This window comes from Pseudopipra pipra, chromosome 3 (assembly GCF_036250125.1).
Source record: "Pseudopipra pipra isolate bDixPip1 chromosome 3, bDixPip1.hap1, whole genome shotgun sequence".
NCBI lineage: Eukaryota > Metazoa > Chordata > Aves > Passeriformes > Pipridae > Pseudopipra > Pseudopipra pipra.
The window spans coordinates 93,145,280-93,159,662 of NC_087551.1; the positions used below are offsets into that span (position 1 = coordinate 93,145,280).

Below are 14,383 nucleotides of genomic sequence, written 5' to 3' on the forward strand. Positions count from 1 at the left end.
CTAGAATCAAGTTGATCAATCTGTTACTTCATCCTCAAGTATGGGCTATTTCAAGTAATTCAGTAGCAGGCAACCGGTATGGCATGGAGCTCCAAAAGTGTTCTGTAGGTTATACAGCTAAAAGTTTAGCCTTGGTGCAGTTTTCCTCTGCTTATCCATATCAGCTATGTTCTCTTATCATATAGGGAAAGGTATGTCAGACATCAAGTTCTCAATGATCTGAAAACACACTGTTTGAGTAGTCATTATTTATGGTCTCTTACCCATCCAGATAGCACACTGAATGATCATATGGTATTTGTACTCAAATAATTCATCTTGGAATATATAAATAGAGTGCTATGAAGATTAAATGTCTGATGGCAAATCTGGTATTTCTCCAACATCCATCTTTAAAAATATAATTTTAAGTTTTTCTCGGAAGAAAAAGAATATTTCAGTCTAAACTATCTCCATGTTACAAGTCAAAAGGCAGACGTAAATGACTTCTCAAAATGTTGAGAGACATCTTACAAAAGATAAGCATCACTAGTCAAAAGTAATACCTTGTTTAAAAAGTGTAACTAATTTCTCCAGATTGATCGATTATTTTAATTATCCAATTTGAACTATTTTACCAGTGAAAGTACTTATGATAGGGTTGATTACATTCAAAGGATTCAATAATGTAGCATCAATAAAAGGAGAAGATTATTTTGCTTAAATGAAGTTCTCCTAACTAATTTTCTACTGAATTCCTGAATTCCATCTACTGAATGATGGTTAAGTAAGGCTTCAGCTTTCTCTTCTCTAGTTTTTCAGTTAATTAATTTGGGTTAAAAGATGGCAAAATTATGCCAGTGACACAATTAGAAATAAGACAAAAAAGCTCTTACATTATAAGATTCATTGATTTAACCAAGTTAAGAAATAATTTTTTTAAAAAAGTTCAAAGCACTAATTTATTTCAGTGAAAGAGATTACTTAATTACTTGAGGGAATAAGTCTACAAGGTAGACTATAAGACAGGAGGACAAAATTTGGCATTACTACTGATCAATACAGTCTACAAAAAGTATGGGTAGATGGTTTCACCATGAATTTGTTCACAGAAGTTCAGAGTATAAAATGGGCTGTGAAATGCCAGGACAGCAATTGTCAGAATACTGATTATCCAAATACTGTCTTATGTACAAACACAGGAAGCTATTTTGTACTGGTTACATCTTTACTGTCTCAGTAGTTATTTGAAGCTTTTTTCTGAGATAAAATGCAGCTTTCATGTTTGACTACCCTCTTATGAAAAAATAGCTTATAGCAATTACGTTTTGACTTGTTAAATGCTCCATACAAAGCCAAGTGTGGGACAGATATTTCAGTGTATTTAATTCATAGATGCAAAGAATCATATAGTAGTTGCAGCTGGAAAGGATGTCTGGAGATTTTCTTTTCCAAACCCCTGGCTCAAATGTGTTCTTCTTAAGGCAGCCAAGCTTAATGCAGCTATTAGTCTTTTTTTTGCCACAAAGGTACATTACTGGATCCTCAAGGTGACGAAAGATGCAAACCCTCTATTCCAAGGGAAATTAATCACCAAGAATTTATGAAAACCCTGAAGGATACCACAACAACTTCAGATGACTGCATATATATCACACAGGACAAGCTACACACTGCTAAGTGTCAGACATCTCAAAACCAAAAAGGCAATAGGAGTTTATTTTCAGCCCAACAATTAAATTTTCAAGTATTTGTAAGAAAAAGGAAACTACAAAATTGAAAGTTATTCAACAAACCTTTTCTGTATAAGATGAAGAGCTAATTCCATATAAATTCCAACAGCTATGTTTCATAGTTCCAGAAATAGTTCCATTATCAGAGGGAGCAATTGAGATGGCTTAAGCCTGGGCTGACAGGTAAGCTCCCCACCCAGTCACTGCTATTTCTATTTTATATTTTTCCTACTTGCAGCAAAGGATCTAACAATTCCCCTTAATTTTTACCAAATGCTGAACAAAATGCATGTTTCAGAACAGAACAGAAATATATTATCAGGATACAAAAAATTCAATCTGAATAATGTGAGCTGGCTAACGTTGAGCAGAAATGGTTTATTTAGCCTTTAGTCTGTCCAAAAATAACGCATAAGAGATGAGTTTCTCATACATGAGATAAAAGTTCAGGCCTTCCTAAAATACATAATGAGGTACAATACAGAAATTCTTTGGTTAGATTAAGCGCTGAAAGACTGTAACTCACAGTAACAGAGCTTCACACAGACAAATTTCATCTAACTGAATTAATTCTAGGTAAGTCTGAATATCTGAACATTGCACCATTGTATGTAACATAGACCCAAGCACAGTTGATATTTCAGCTATACAAAATAAGTTTAAGTTATCGTGTAGTAAAATTAAAAAGCACTTCTCACCCATTCATAAGAAACAATCCAACACCCATGAGCAATTCTCAGCATAACATTCAAGGTATGATGAGGATCCCCAGTAACTACATGACTTCTTGTTCCACATACATCATTTGAGAACAAAAGTCTCCAAGTTCTTTTCATCACCTGAATTACTGTCTTACTGCTTCCTAAAAAGAAGAAAAGGAAAAAAAAGACCCCAAACAACATTGAGTGAATTTACAGAATTATAAAAGCATATACACCCAACACAAATTAACTCAAACTCATCTCTTTCCTCACTAATAATTTCTTGTCCTTTTCTCACTAAGCCTCTACACACTTGGTAGCCCCGAATTCACTACCCTCTCAACAGAGTCCAAACAGACCCTTTTCTGTTATCATACAGTCATATCTACTTGCACTTCAAAGCCCTTTTGTCCCCCCCATCTATCTTGTCTGTTTAAATAAAAGCTTTTGAGTGCAGAATTATCTAATATGTTGTTTGTGTACAATGCCCAGTACAACAGAGCCTTATTCTTGGTTGCTTTTGTAGTACTATCAAAAAAGTATTACCAAGAAATGTAAACATTTAGACATAGCACTCTTAACAGGTTTTCATTAGGAAGCATGAGATTTTCAGCATCTGAATAATATGCTGTGTCTAAATTTAGAGAGAAATCCTAAAGTTCTGTCTGGCTTTCTACCTACAGATTTGAGCAAATGTTTCAATTAAAAATTCGCTTATCCTTAAATACAATTAAAATTAAATATAAATTCCAGAATGTCCACCTATAACTGGAATTCTAATTTGAGGTCTCTACATAGCTGTGCTGAAGCACATAAATGTATCATTGTGAAAAGAGTAAGATCTTGGTATCACTAAAGAAAAACTGTTGCAAGAGAACAATTTACTGTTCTTACTAATCATTATTTTTACCAAGTTCTGGTGGCCTCTCTGCTCCCCCCACTGACTTTGAAACATCCAGGGCATTTGACACAAGATAAAGTAATTAAGCACAACATTGAACACTATCACATTTATCACACTGGTGATCTTTTCAGGTAAAACATTAATCACTGACACGCAGAGCGAAAGAGCATTCAGAGCATCTCCAGAAGCCTCTGTGGTTACTTCATTCTCACTACATTTCCAGATTTCCACAGAAAGGAAATCTGTTACAAACTCCCAAAGTATCCCAGCTAAAAAAAACCAAACTACTTAGTGGAATTCAAAGAAAACTGCAAAAACTTCTTCATAGAGATTGGAGCAATCTATTTTTCAAGAAGTTTAAAACAAATAAATTAATAGTAAAAACAGTGTAGCAAACTAATTTCACACAAATTAAAAGGCGATATTGTATGCTGAGATACTCAAAAAAAATCAAACAACTGACCACTCCAGTGTGAATTCTGGCCTTGGCTATATGGCTTTGCTTGTTACTAGAATATTTACTATTCCCTTTACATTTTGTGAGTTTTAACTTGACATAGCCTACAAGTGAATGTTTTCACAACGCTGCAACCCGCAGTGGCTGGTCCTGCCCAGAGTGCATGCTCAGGGGATGTATTTCCATGCTCTACCTGAACCTTTTCTTAGTTCTTTCCCATGTCTACATAAAATTCCTTATAATGAGATGAAAAATTCCTGTTGTACAAGACTCGAATCTGAGATGTCTTATAAATGGCAGAGAAAACTCACCAGTTTATACTTGAGTCAACTGCAAAAACTGATGGATGAAAATTTACAGCAAAATTTCACTGGATTTGTAAATCAGAAAAATAGGTAGCTGCTGGCTGTGAATCAGTGAGCAGCATTTAATATAATCTCAAAACCTGATGCTATGAAACCACTGAACTCATGTATCTTAAAATGTAAATTCTAATTAACCACTTTTGAGGTTGTAGTTACTGGGTAGTAAAATTGGCTTTTGACCACTGGGTTGTATTTTGGAGGACTATTTTCTGTTCTTTAGTTCTTTCGGAAGCAGTCCCTTTCCTTTCACCCATTTAAAAGTTGATGTATGCCTACAGCTGTAGTCAGCCAAAAGCACAGTCTTGACAAAAAGGTTCTGAAGAAAAGCAATTGTTATCACCAGATATTTTAATTTAATGAAATAATTGGCTAGTGGGAAAAGTCAATATACAAGCAACATAAAAGAAATAATAAAATAATGACCTCTTTATAAAAAATGAAATTTTCCCCAGCTCTGCCAGGATTTGTTCTCCTCTTTTAGGCAGACCACAGCCTCTGTTTTCCCCTACTATCTGCACTGTAGCTGTGATCTTTACCTCCTCCACAGTGATCCTGTAGTGCACGACTTGCAAAGACCATTTTATAAACTTGGTGTTACTAGCATCCATTCACATTAAGTACCAGAAAAGTATTACTTACATTTTATGTTTCTGACATATATACTTGTTAATAGCTATTGACAACCATTTACATAAAACTTCTGAAAGAACAGCCACTAAATGCCATTTCTGAGCACTTATATCTATATAACCATTAAGATTTAAGTATATCAAGCCTGAAACAGATTTATGGATAGTAAAAATATCTTGAGTTTTGAAAAAGAATTAAAAAACTGTAAGCAAGTGTAGTATGAAATATGGAATTGTGTTTTTGTTGGATGTTCTTTATGCTGTAAGACCTCTAAGAGAATGATAAGAGCATGCCAGAAAATTATTAACTCTCTCCCAAAATATGCAGTGGCAGCTGCTTCAAATATTTTGAAACTAAGGGGCTAAAAAGCCTACAACTGATATTTACTCTGCAACTATTTGTATGAAAGAAAACGTTTTAAACTTATGTTTTAGATTATGATTTTTTAAATATAAATAATTAAAATGTACGGGGAAAACCTAAGTTTTGGGCTGAACCATTTACTACGTACAACTACTATTTACATTTCCTTCAGAAAAATTCAAAACTTGCCTAAAATCCTAGTTCTATTGCTCTGAAGCCCTGCTGAGCTCACCTGTGGAACTACTTCAGTCTGCACCATAGCAACAGAAACACACACAGTGCAAACAGCAGTGACATATACATGTGTGTATGAATTTCTAGCCAGAACACAGAATGAAATAAAGTGCACGGCCCCAAAATTTTGCATACACATAACAAGATTATCCACCTTCAAATTTAAACTGTGTGCTGAATAAATAGAATGTTCAATAATTAGAAGACACCAGTCATAACCAGTATCCTTGTTGGCTAGAGATGTGAAAGAGACAAGAAAATATCAAAAATCTGAAAAAAATTCCCCTTTGAAAAAAATTTCAGTTAGAAACTGTTCCATTAAAAGGACTAAACCACTTCATAATTACAGTATTACCTGGAGAAGAGTCTGATTTAATTAACACATATAATAGAAATATTAAACTTTGAAGACAAGGAAGGAAGGAAACCATTTCCATTATGTCTTGTATCAAAGCATCTGATATAGCAGAAGACAGTAGTGTAAGCTTTCATTAGCAAAAACAAAAAGCAAAGGATTTCCAGTCTGAGATGCCACAGAAAAAAGGATAGTATTTGTTTTCCGCCCTCTCCTTCTGATCAGATGGAAAGGAAAAGGCAGCTTACCTACAACAAAGAAAACCTGTAATTTAAAATTCCAGTTTCTTCCAAAAGAAAGGCAGAGATTAGCCCAGATGCTGCAGAAACAAGAGTATATTTATTGAAAAATATAATTTTTATTACTTTATTTTTACAGTATAGTGGGTATATACCCAAATCAAATACCTTCAGTATTTGATGTTCAGGTTAAGTAAACATTCCTTCACTCTTCAATATTTTCTAGTAAATAGAAGTTGTTCATGTAATGTAACACACAAGGGATACTCAAAGAGTACAGCAATCCTCAAACCAGCAACTCTGAAACACCTTAAAAAGCACCCCTGCCTTCCTCTGCAATACCACCCATAGCTTATGTGCAAAGCAGGAGTGTTTGCCTCATATGGACTATAAAGAAGCTTTTTAAGAATTAGTATTATAGAAGTCAGAAAAGGAGAGAGTTCATCAGCAACGACCATGAAGGCCTCCAACATGCACAAAGGTAGCACAGAACATGAATTTTAGCAGCATCAGAGAAATACATAATTAAACAGAACATAGTCATCAAAAATGCATGTAAGAAGATGTTTTGAAAACCTTAGCTAAGAATTATTTGTAGCTACATAAACATACACAAATACATAAACATTTTAATTTTGTAGAAAAAAGTAGATTGACCGAATTTTATAAAATTATTTCAAACAACTCCTAATTTTCAAAATCAATTTATGAATTTAAATTATTTCTCCAGATAACTATTGGTCCACAAGAAAAAATAATTCCCACTTCTGCACTCCAATATATTGCCACAACCCAAGTAATAAGCTCCCAAAGTTTCCTTTGAGTAGTGTACTGACCTGAGACCACAAAAATATTTTGAATTGCTAGTACAGGCCAAAAAAAGACTTGAGGGTAACTCATTTTACCCACTAATGAATCAAAGAACAGAAGAGAGAACATACTCTGATGCAACTCCGGCTTCTCTTATCAGTACAGAACTGTTCTCTATCGAGCAATCAAGCAATTTGTCACATTTAAGAATGGAGTTGGAATTACCTGTGTAGACTATTAGACTTACAGAATGTAGACTAATAATGTGCACCGTGACTGTTCATTATATGAACATTCTTTGCATAAACAGAACACAATTTAGATACCACTGACAAGGCAGATATTAAAGATAACATAAGACGGAGTCATTTCAACATACACATGGTAATTTCATTCTGTGGGTAGGTAAATTTGAAAACCACAAACCGCATCTATTTAAGGCTTCAGAAGCAACATCATGCAGCATATTCAATAATCTTTTAAATTCATGATAAACATGTAAGGTCTACAATACTTCAGAACTGAAAATGTATACTATGTCAAAATGTAAATAATTGAATAATAATAGAATAATAATAGAATAATGTCAAAATCAATAATAGAATGGAATAAAACTTCAAGACAAAAAGATGCAACTTTTATATCGAAATATTTGAGAGAAATTCAATGTAGTATTTTTGGAAATGTAAGTTTCCGAATTCTAACTTGTTGCCAGTAATACTTAGTGCTGATATCTTACTCTACTGCTAGCCTGACCATTGAAGAGAGGACAAAGTGAACTTCTCTGTAATCAAATTTTGTTCTGTTCTTAGCCAAAAGACTTTCTACTGCATTACTTTCCAACTCCAAGCAAGCAGTCACATTCAATTGCTCTTGGAAGTTCCAACTCAATTCTACACTGGAGTTTTACAAACAAAGAGTTTGTGCAAAAATAACAACAATGCAACAATATATATTAGATATGTCTATCAGAACATGAATATAATTAGTATTAATAGTAAGTTACATAAACTCAAAATTTAAGAATAAACACTCAAAAAAGACATCTAGTAAGAAATTAAGTAATAGTTCTTGTGGTGAAAGGACTGCAATATTAGACACTCTACTGCACAGGTTAGGTCAGATGATTGAAATCAGACATGGGGTCAGACTATACAATTATGAGGACACACTTCATACTGTCTTAATACATATTGTGAGATCTGCAAAAAATCATGAACATTAAAGGATTCTGGGATGTGACAGCCTGAGAAGGCAAAAACCAAGGCTTAAAAGCAAGGTTTTGCTTTTCTCTGTCCAATCTTTCTGCATGGAAAAACTCATCTAAGTCAAATATGTATGTTTCAGCATGGTCATGATGTTCTCCTTCAGCATGTAAAGCCAAGGCTCGCTGCTATCAAAATTAAGCTCTTTTAGTCAAAGTTTGGAGTTAAATCCAAAAAAAGGAACTCCACTAGGTTCTTGTGGCTCCTTGTATAGCATTAACTCTAAAGCTAGATCCGGATGTGTTGGAATGTGCAAAAAAATATCGTTCCCTGCAATTTTTATACATTATGAAAGTATCACTAATCATACTACTACTTTTGCCAAAACTTGGGTTAAAAAAAAAAAGCATTAATATAAACCAGGACCAGAGCAGCTTGAAATCCTACAGCTGCTTCTTCAGCTTCAGAGCAGAAATGTTTGTTAACAGTTTTTTAATACCTTGTCTATAGGTAAGTGAAAATACTGGATCCACACAAATGAGGAAACCTGCAGCCTGTCCTGACCTTACCCTGCAAAGTCAGCTTTTGAATTGTGGCTTTTAGGCTACAGTACATGGTACACATGATGGTACAGGGAGTATTCTGAAAAAATGTCCTGTCAGTGCACTTAAAAGTTATTCAAAGACTTCAGAATGCAGAAGAACGCACACAAAACATAGAAATTGTAATAAATTTCATTTCTTCCAAACTGTTATTTCATTTGCATTCAGAACTGCATATTTTTCCAAGTTAGAGGTCACTTGCTAAGCAGACAATATTTTGTTTTATTGCTTCAATAAGACAAGCAGTTCTCTTTAATTACAGTTACCAAGTGGAAAACTTAGCCAAACTATGTTCTAATTTTCAGCTCTACATTTTTCAAGTTAATTGCTTCCCCCCTCGCTATGCAATTTTTCTTCTGTGCTCTTTGTGTCTATTTTATTTTTTATGTTGCTTTTATTGCAGAAAAATCCAACCCGACCCAAAGAAAAACAACCAAAAAAAATTGAGTTAGCACTTTCTTTTCTGACCAGCAAAAAGACATCTGCTGAGCATCACTGTGAGTTCTAATGCATGTTTGTAGCAGAATTATTATTAATAAAACACTGGAAAAGGTGGTATTAAGTTAACTGGTCCTTTTATTTATCATTAATCTCTGAATCCTGAAGAGTGGTATTATCTGTACTCTGACTCAGAACATACTTCTTTCTGAATTATTTTTGAGGTCTGGAATATAAGCTTTTACATAAACTATATAGTTTAGCTTTCCTTTATATATTTTCTAGAAGCACAGTTGCATTAAGTACTTCTTCAGAGTCTGCCAAGAAAGAAAGATTTTTCTAAGTCATCTGAAATATAAAACATGCATTTCAGTAGCTGAGAGGAAATAGCATTTGTAAATCTCCCCAGTACTTAAAAAATAACGTGATACTTCCTGTATGCTAACTTACCAATCCCAGAAAGAAGGTGTCCAAAACGTATTTTTTTCTTCCTTCTAAGTTTGAGCAGGTGTTTCTTGGAGCTGAAGGACAAGAAGAAAAAAGTCCCATTTTGTACGACCTGCTTTTCAAGAAGGTGAGCTCAAATTTTCCTTCCTTAAGCACGTCATGGGTTTTGTTTCATAAGTGACAAATGGAAATTAGACCATAAAATGTTTTTCCAGGTCAGTTTTCAATAATAAAGTGCATTCACATAAAGAATTAACTTGACAATAATAATTTTACATCTGTGACTGGTTGAATTCCAGCTTAAGTATATTGGATCTCATTTTGTCTTTGAGTCAAGAACCTAGGCCTCAGATATTTTTCAAGAAAGGATTTCAACCAATAAATAGCACTTTTGAATTGTATATTAGTCCAAATGCTCCTCTTGTGCCTTAAAGTTGACTGAAGTTCTGAAAGAAATATTCCTCAGAGTACTCTCTATCTCCAGATATATGCTTTGATGGAGCAAAAAAAGACCTTCTCCTTTAGGACTCAACAAGATACTTGCCCTATGTGATTTGGCCAATATACCTCCTTTTTGGAGGCCAGGAGGGAGGCAGGGGAAAGCAGTGCATGTGTATGCAAATACAGTGTAAGGGAGAGTACAGGATTATTATCCTATCTTGTTTGTATACTTCAAATCCCTTCTTCTCTGGCTATTTTAAGTCCATCAGATGGTTTTGAAATTGGTTTAGAACTCTTATACTGACTTTTGATCTTTACAGCAGTATTTCAGAAGTAACAATCTTCAGTCCTACTAGTACATGAGCCAAAAGACAGAGCCATGTTTAGCATAGGAATATTCAACAATCAGGTTAATTTCACTTTGCTTTTATCTAGGAAGGTTGTAACTTGGATCCAAAACCTTAAGTCTGCTTTTATAAACAATCTATAAATTGTAATACATTAATTTATTCAAGTAATTGTGGCTCATAGTTGAAAATAATTGGTAATTGTAATGAATGATTATTATTCAGTATTTTTTAAACAGCAATTATTCAAAGCTGTAATTTACTTTCTGGCTAGCCTTTCTCCTCTTATCAGTCCTTTGATACTGACATTTTTCCAGTTTCCTCTGGCTGCAAAAGTCAATTTCAACTGTAATTTCCTAACCAAATATAGCACCTCTGCTTTGGTCTTAGAAAGATATGAAAAAATGCACCCGTTCTAACTAAATTCAATCCTGCCATGGGGAAAGATGAAAAAACAAAGTAGGCTACTAGAAGACAGAAAAATAAGATGATGTGACATGTGCCTGGGCACCATTTTTCCTTCACTGCCAAATACTAGAAAACATGAGAAATCCTGTAATCGCAGACACAGCAACCCCTAGAACTTCTGTTTGCAAGATGAAAGATGATGAGTGGTTTCAGACTTTTCAGACTAGCAGTGTCAGAGTTTACAACTTACTGACATTTTCAGTTTTCCACATACAACCAATCATAGCTAACAACTATATTTAAGAGAAAAAAGTCAATCATAGGGGATACAAAATCTCTGTAGCAAGGGATAGCTTTCACAGCATTCTGCAAGTTTAAGGGACATGTTTACCTGTCTGCGATCGTTAGCAAAACTGGAGACTGACTTTTTCTATTAGAATAGCCAAAGGTTAAGGGGAGAGCAGATGCTTCTTTCCTGTCCTTTGGCTGCAACAAAAAAACTTCCAAGTCAATCAACATGACATGAAAAGTTTTATTATCATTTCTATAAGCACAGGCAGCAGTGATTCCCATTCTGATGGGAAGCTTAAGTCTTTCCAACAGGTACCAATTAGGGGTTGGCTTCCGGGTCCACTGCTCAGGAAGAGCAGCAGTCCAGTTCTCAACTGTCTTTCACTAGGAAAATTTCATCTCTAGACCTTATTATGAGAAACCTGAGGAATCACTGAATCATAGAATATCCTCAGTTGGAAGGCACCCACAAGGACCATCAAGTCCAGCTCCTAGCCCTGCACAGGATAACCCCAAGAATCTCACTGTGTGCCTGAAAGCATTGTCCAAATGCTTCTTGAACTCTGTCAGTCTTGGTGCTGTGACCACTTCCCTGGAGAGCCTGTTCCAGTGCCCAACCACCCTCTGGGTAAAGAACCTTTTTCTAATATAAGAAAGAGACAATGTGACAGAAGTGAATTTCATGAAGCGGGATGCTAAGAGGGGGAGAAAGTTACTTCATAGTTCAGATTCTAACAGAAGATGAAAGACTGGGTGAAGGAAGGGCACTCGCTCACCCCAAAAAAGTCACAAGACAGGAGAAAGAGGAACAAGGGCTATCATAGGGCAACACTATGTTACAGAGAAACCTCATATAGGCAAGAAGAAACATTTTAAAGACAACACTAAGGCACAAATTAATTCTGTCATTAGTACCAAATAATGCCCAATGTATACTCACCTTCCCAAATGATCTGTGAGTTTCCGCTGAAATTTTAAGCAACATGAACTTCTCCCCCCAAATCCCAGCTTCACCATGGTTAACAAAATTAGTTTGTAACCTTCTGTAAATAATTTCAACAAAAAATTAAGTATCACGTGGGAGTGAATGTGTTTCATCTGTTCAGACATTAAAAAGTGTTTATGCTTTCACTATGATCCAATGAAGCAAACAATCTCTTTGGACAGCTGACTTATGACCAACTAAAAGCACTTCGTAAAGCTTCAAATGAGAAGCTGTGCCATAACTGCAAGATAAAAAACAAGCCCAAGGGTAGTGGGCAACAGTAGAGTAGCTTCAGCAAAATTAATGGTTTGATATTTAAGACCTCATCAGCCACTCATTTGATTTTTGGTAATAGTGGTTGCCACTCACCATGGAAGGTTCATTAGAAATGATGTTTGCCTCAGCTACTTCATTGCAGACATCACTGGCTCATTAACTCTGTTCATAACAGGTCATTGGGCAGAAGCAACTGAGGCACAGACAAATTTCCATGGTGCAGGCTGTAGGGATGGAACCATTTTTAGAGGGAAAGAACAATTTTGAATCCCCCTAACTGTTACATGGTGGGTTTGCACAATAAGTAACAGTGTGACATTAATTTGGATAGTTGAAGTCTTTTGGAGATGCCAGCTATACAGCAATGAGTGGAATCTGAGGTGAATATAATCCTGAACATGTTTGCAGCCCAAAAGAGCCAAGCCAGGATTTATGCTAACTTTGTGTTAAGATACAAGATCATAAACTTCAGTAAATAATTCTCTGACAAGATTGTAACCCACTTGTTGATGATAGTAAACAACCTAAGTTAAAGCTATACAGCACTCCAGACAATATGGTAAACAACTGAACAATACTTATTTCAGGCTTTGAAGTGCAACAGCAATATTAGGAAGGGTAGAATAATAATTGAAAAAAAAATTTTTTAGGATCTTGAAGAATTATTAATTAATCATACTTGCACACAAATCTTTGAAAAAAAGGATTTTTGTATAGTGTGTGTGTAATGTGTTGCAAGATTTTTTTCCTGTTTAGCTGATTGCATATTTATATTTCTGTTCCACACAGATTTGTGTGTAAGCTCGTAATTCGATTCTACAAAGATCACACCATTAATCTATAAAATGTTTAATTTCAATGTAGAAAAGCATGGTGATATTTGTTTTAAAATATTAAAAAAATCTCAATGAAGACATGTCAAACGCTGATAAAATGGAGTTTAGGAAGTCTTTTGTTCAGGTTGATTTTCAACAATTTTCAAGATCTGTGAGACTATAATTTAGAAAGCAGTTGTATCAACTAAAGGATTTCCAACCTATAGAGTCATGTCAGACACCAGCAGGTTGATGTTGGGCATTCATTTTTCCAAGAGTTAAATTAAAAAAAAAAAAAGAAAAGAGGATCTAAGCAGCAGTTCCTTTTCCTCCTGGTAGTTTCTGATGCCAAGAGGGAAAACAGTTTCAGTTTTACACTGATTCTCTGTCAAACCAGCTGCAGCCCAGTGGATTGGCTGGTTTTCTGGCATGATGGTTATGACCTCAGCGCTAAATGTAACACTGCACCCCAAAACTGGAAAAGAACAGAATATATACCTATGTTCAGCAATGAGGTATGTACACTTCAAGCACGGACTCCAAGCTCTCACTTCTTCCACAATGTTTATGTACTGTTCCCCTCATGCTCTGAGCCAGAAAGAGTTACATCTATTTCTCGCACTAAAGCCTCCCTTCCACCATGAAATCCAAGAATGCATAGACTTTTAAATAAAAGGATGGAGATGATATAGATGTACTTCAAGTAACCTGGGATTCCAGGATTTTATTCTCAATACTTATCCCTATCTACTGTTCACCAGGGATAGATCTTGAGCAATTTCCTACTTGCCTAAAAATAATAATAAAAGATATGTTCTGACTTTATGTAAGACCTCATAAATAGTCTCTGAAACAAAAATCACAATACCTACCAATCTTATAGAGAAACCCCCCAAAAAAACAGTGAAGTGGGTTTTTTTCTTAATTCTGTGCAAACAAAAAAATCAAAACTCTTCATCTACTTAAGCCACTATTTCTCGAAAAAGATTCTAAAAAACAACCAATATGTAATTTTTTGAGTGAGCAGAAATTTAGTGACACCAATTGTTTCACAGCACAAGCTTAGACTCTTCGCAAAAGTTTTCCCTCCTCTCAAAAAAATCTCATCAGTTCAATGTTGACACATGTACCTTCACCCAAATCCAAAAGCTATAGAAATACAAGCCAAGATGAATGTTTAAAAACAAAACTGAAGGAATTCCAGTTAAGTCCATACTGTCATATTTGAGAAAATACAGTTTAAATTATCCCTCATGATATTTAACTGTTTTTTTTATGTGGTTAAAGAGTTTCTTCTATTCACTCAGAAAATAGTATATTAAGGATTATTTTACTGTAAAATTTGAGTTGCATTTCTA

The 14,383-nt window shown here is 34.8% G+C and overlaps 1 protein-coding gene across 1 annotated transcript in view; it reads right to left on the reverse strand.

Moving 5' to 3' along the window:
• Window positions 1-4,718, reverse strand: part of LOC135410693 (microcephalin-like) — a 99,296-nt gene extending 94,578 nt beyond the window's left edge. Inside the window, exons 1-2 of the mRNA XM_064647401.1 lie at window positions 4,676-4,718; window positions 2,411-2,574 (exon numbers count right to left, since the gene is read on the reverse strand). Of these exons, the coding sequence (XP_064503471.1) occupies window positions 2,411-2,574; window positions 4,676-4,718 (207 nt within the window). The remainder of the gene's footprint in view (window positions 1-2,410; window positions 2,575-4,675) is intronic.
• Window positions 4,719-14,383: the final 9,665 nt, after the last annotated feature.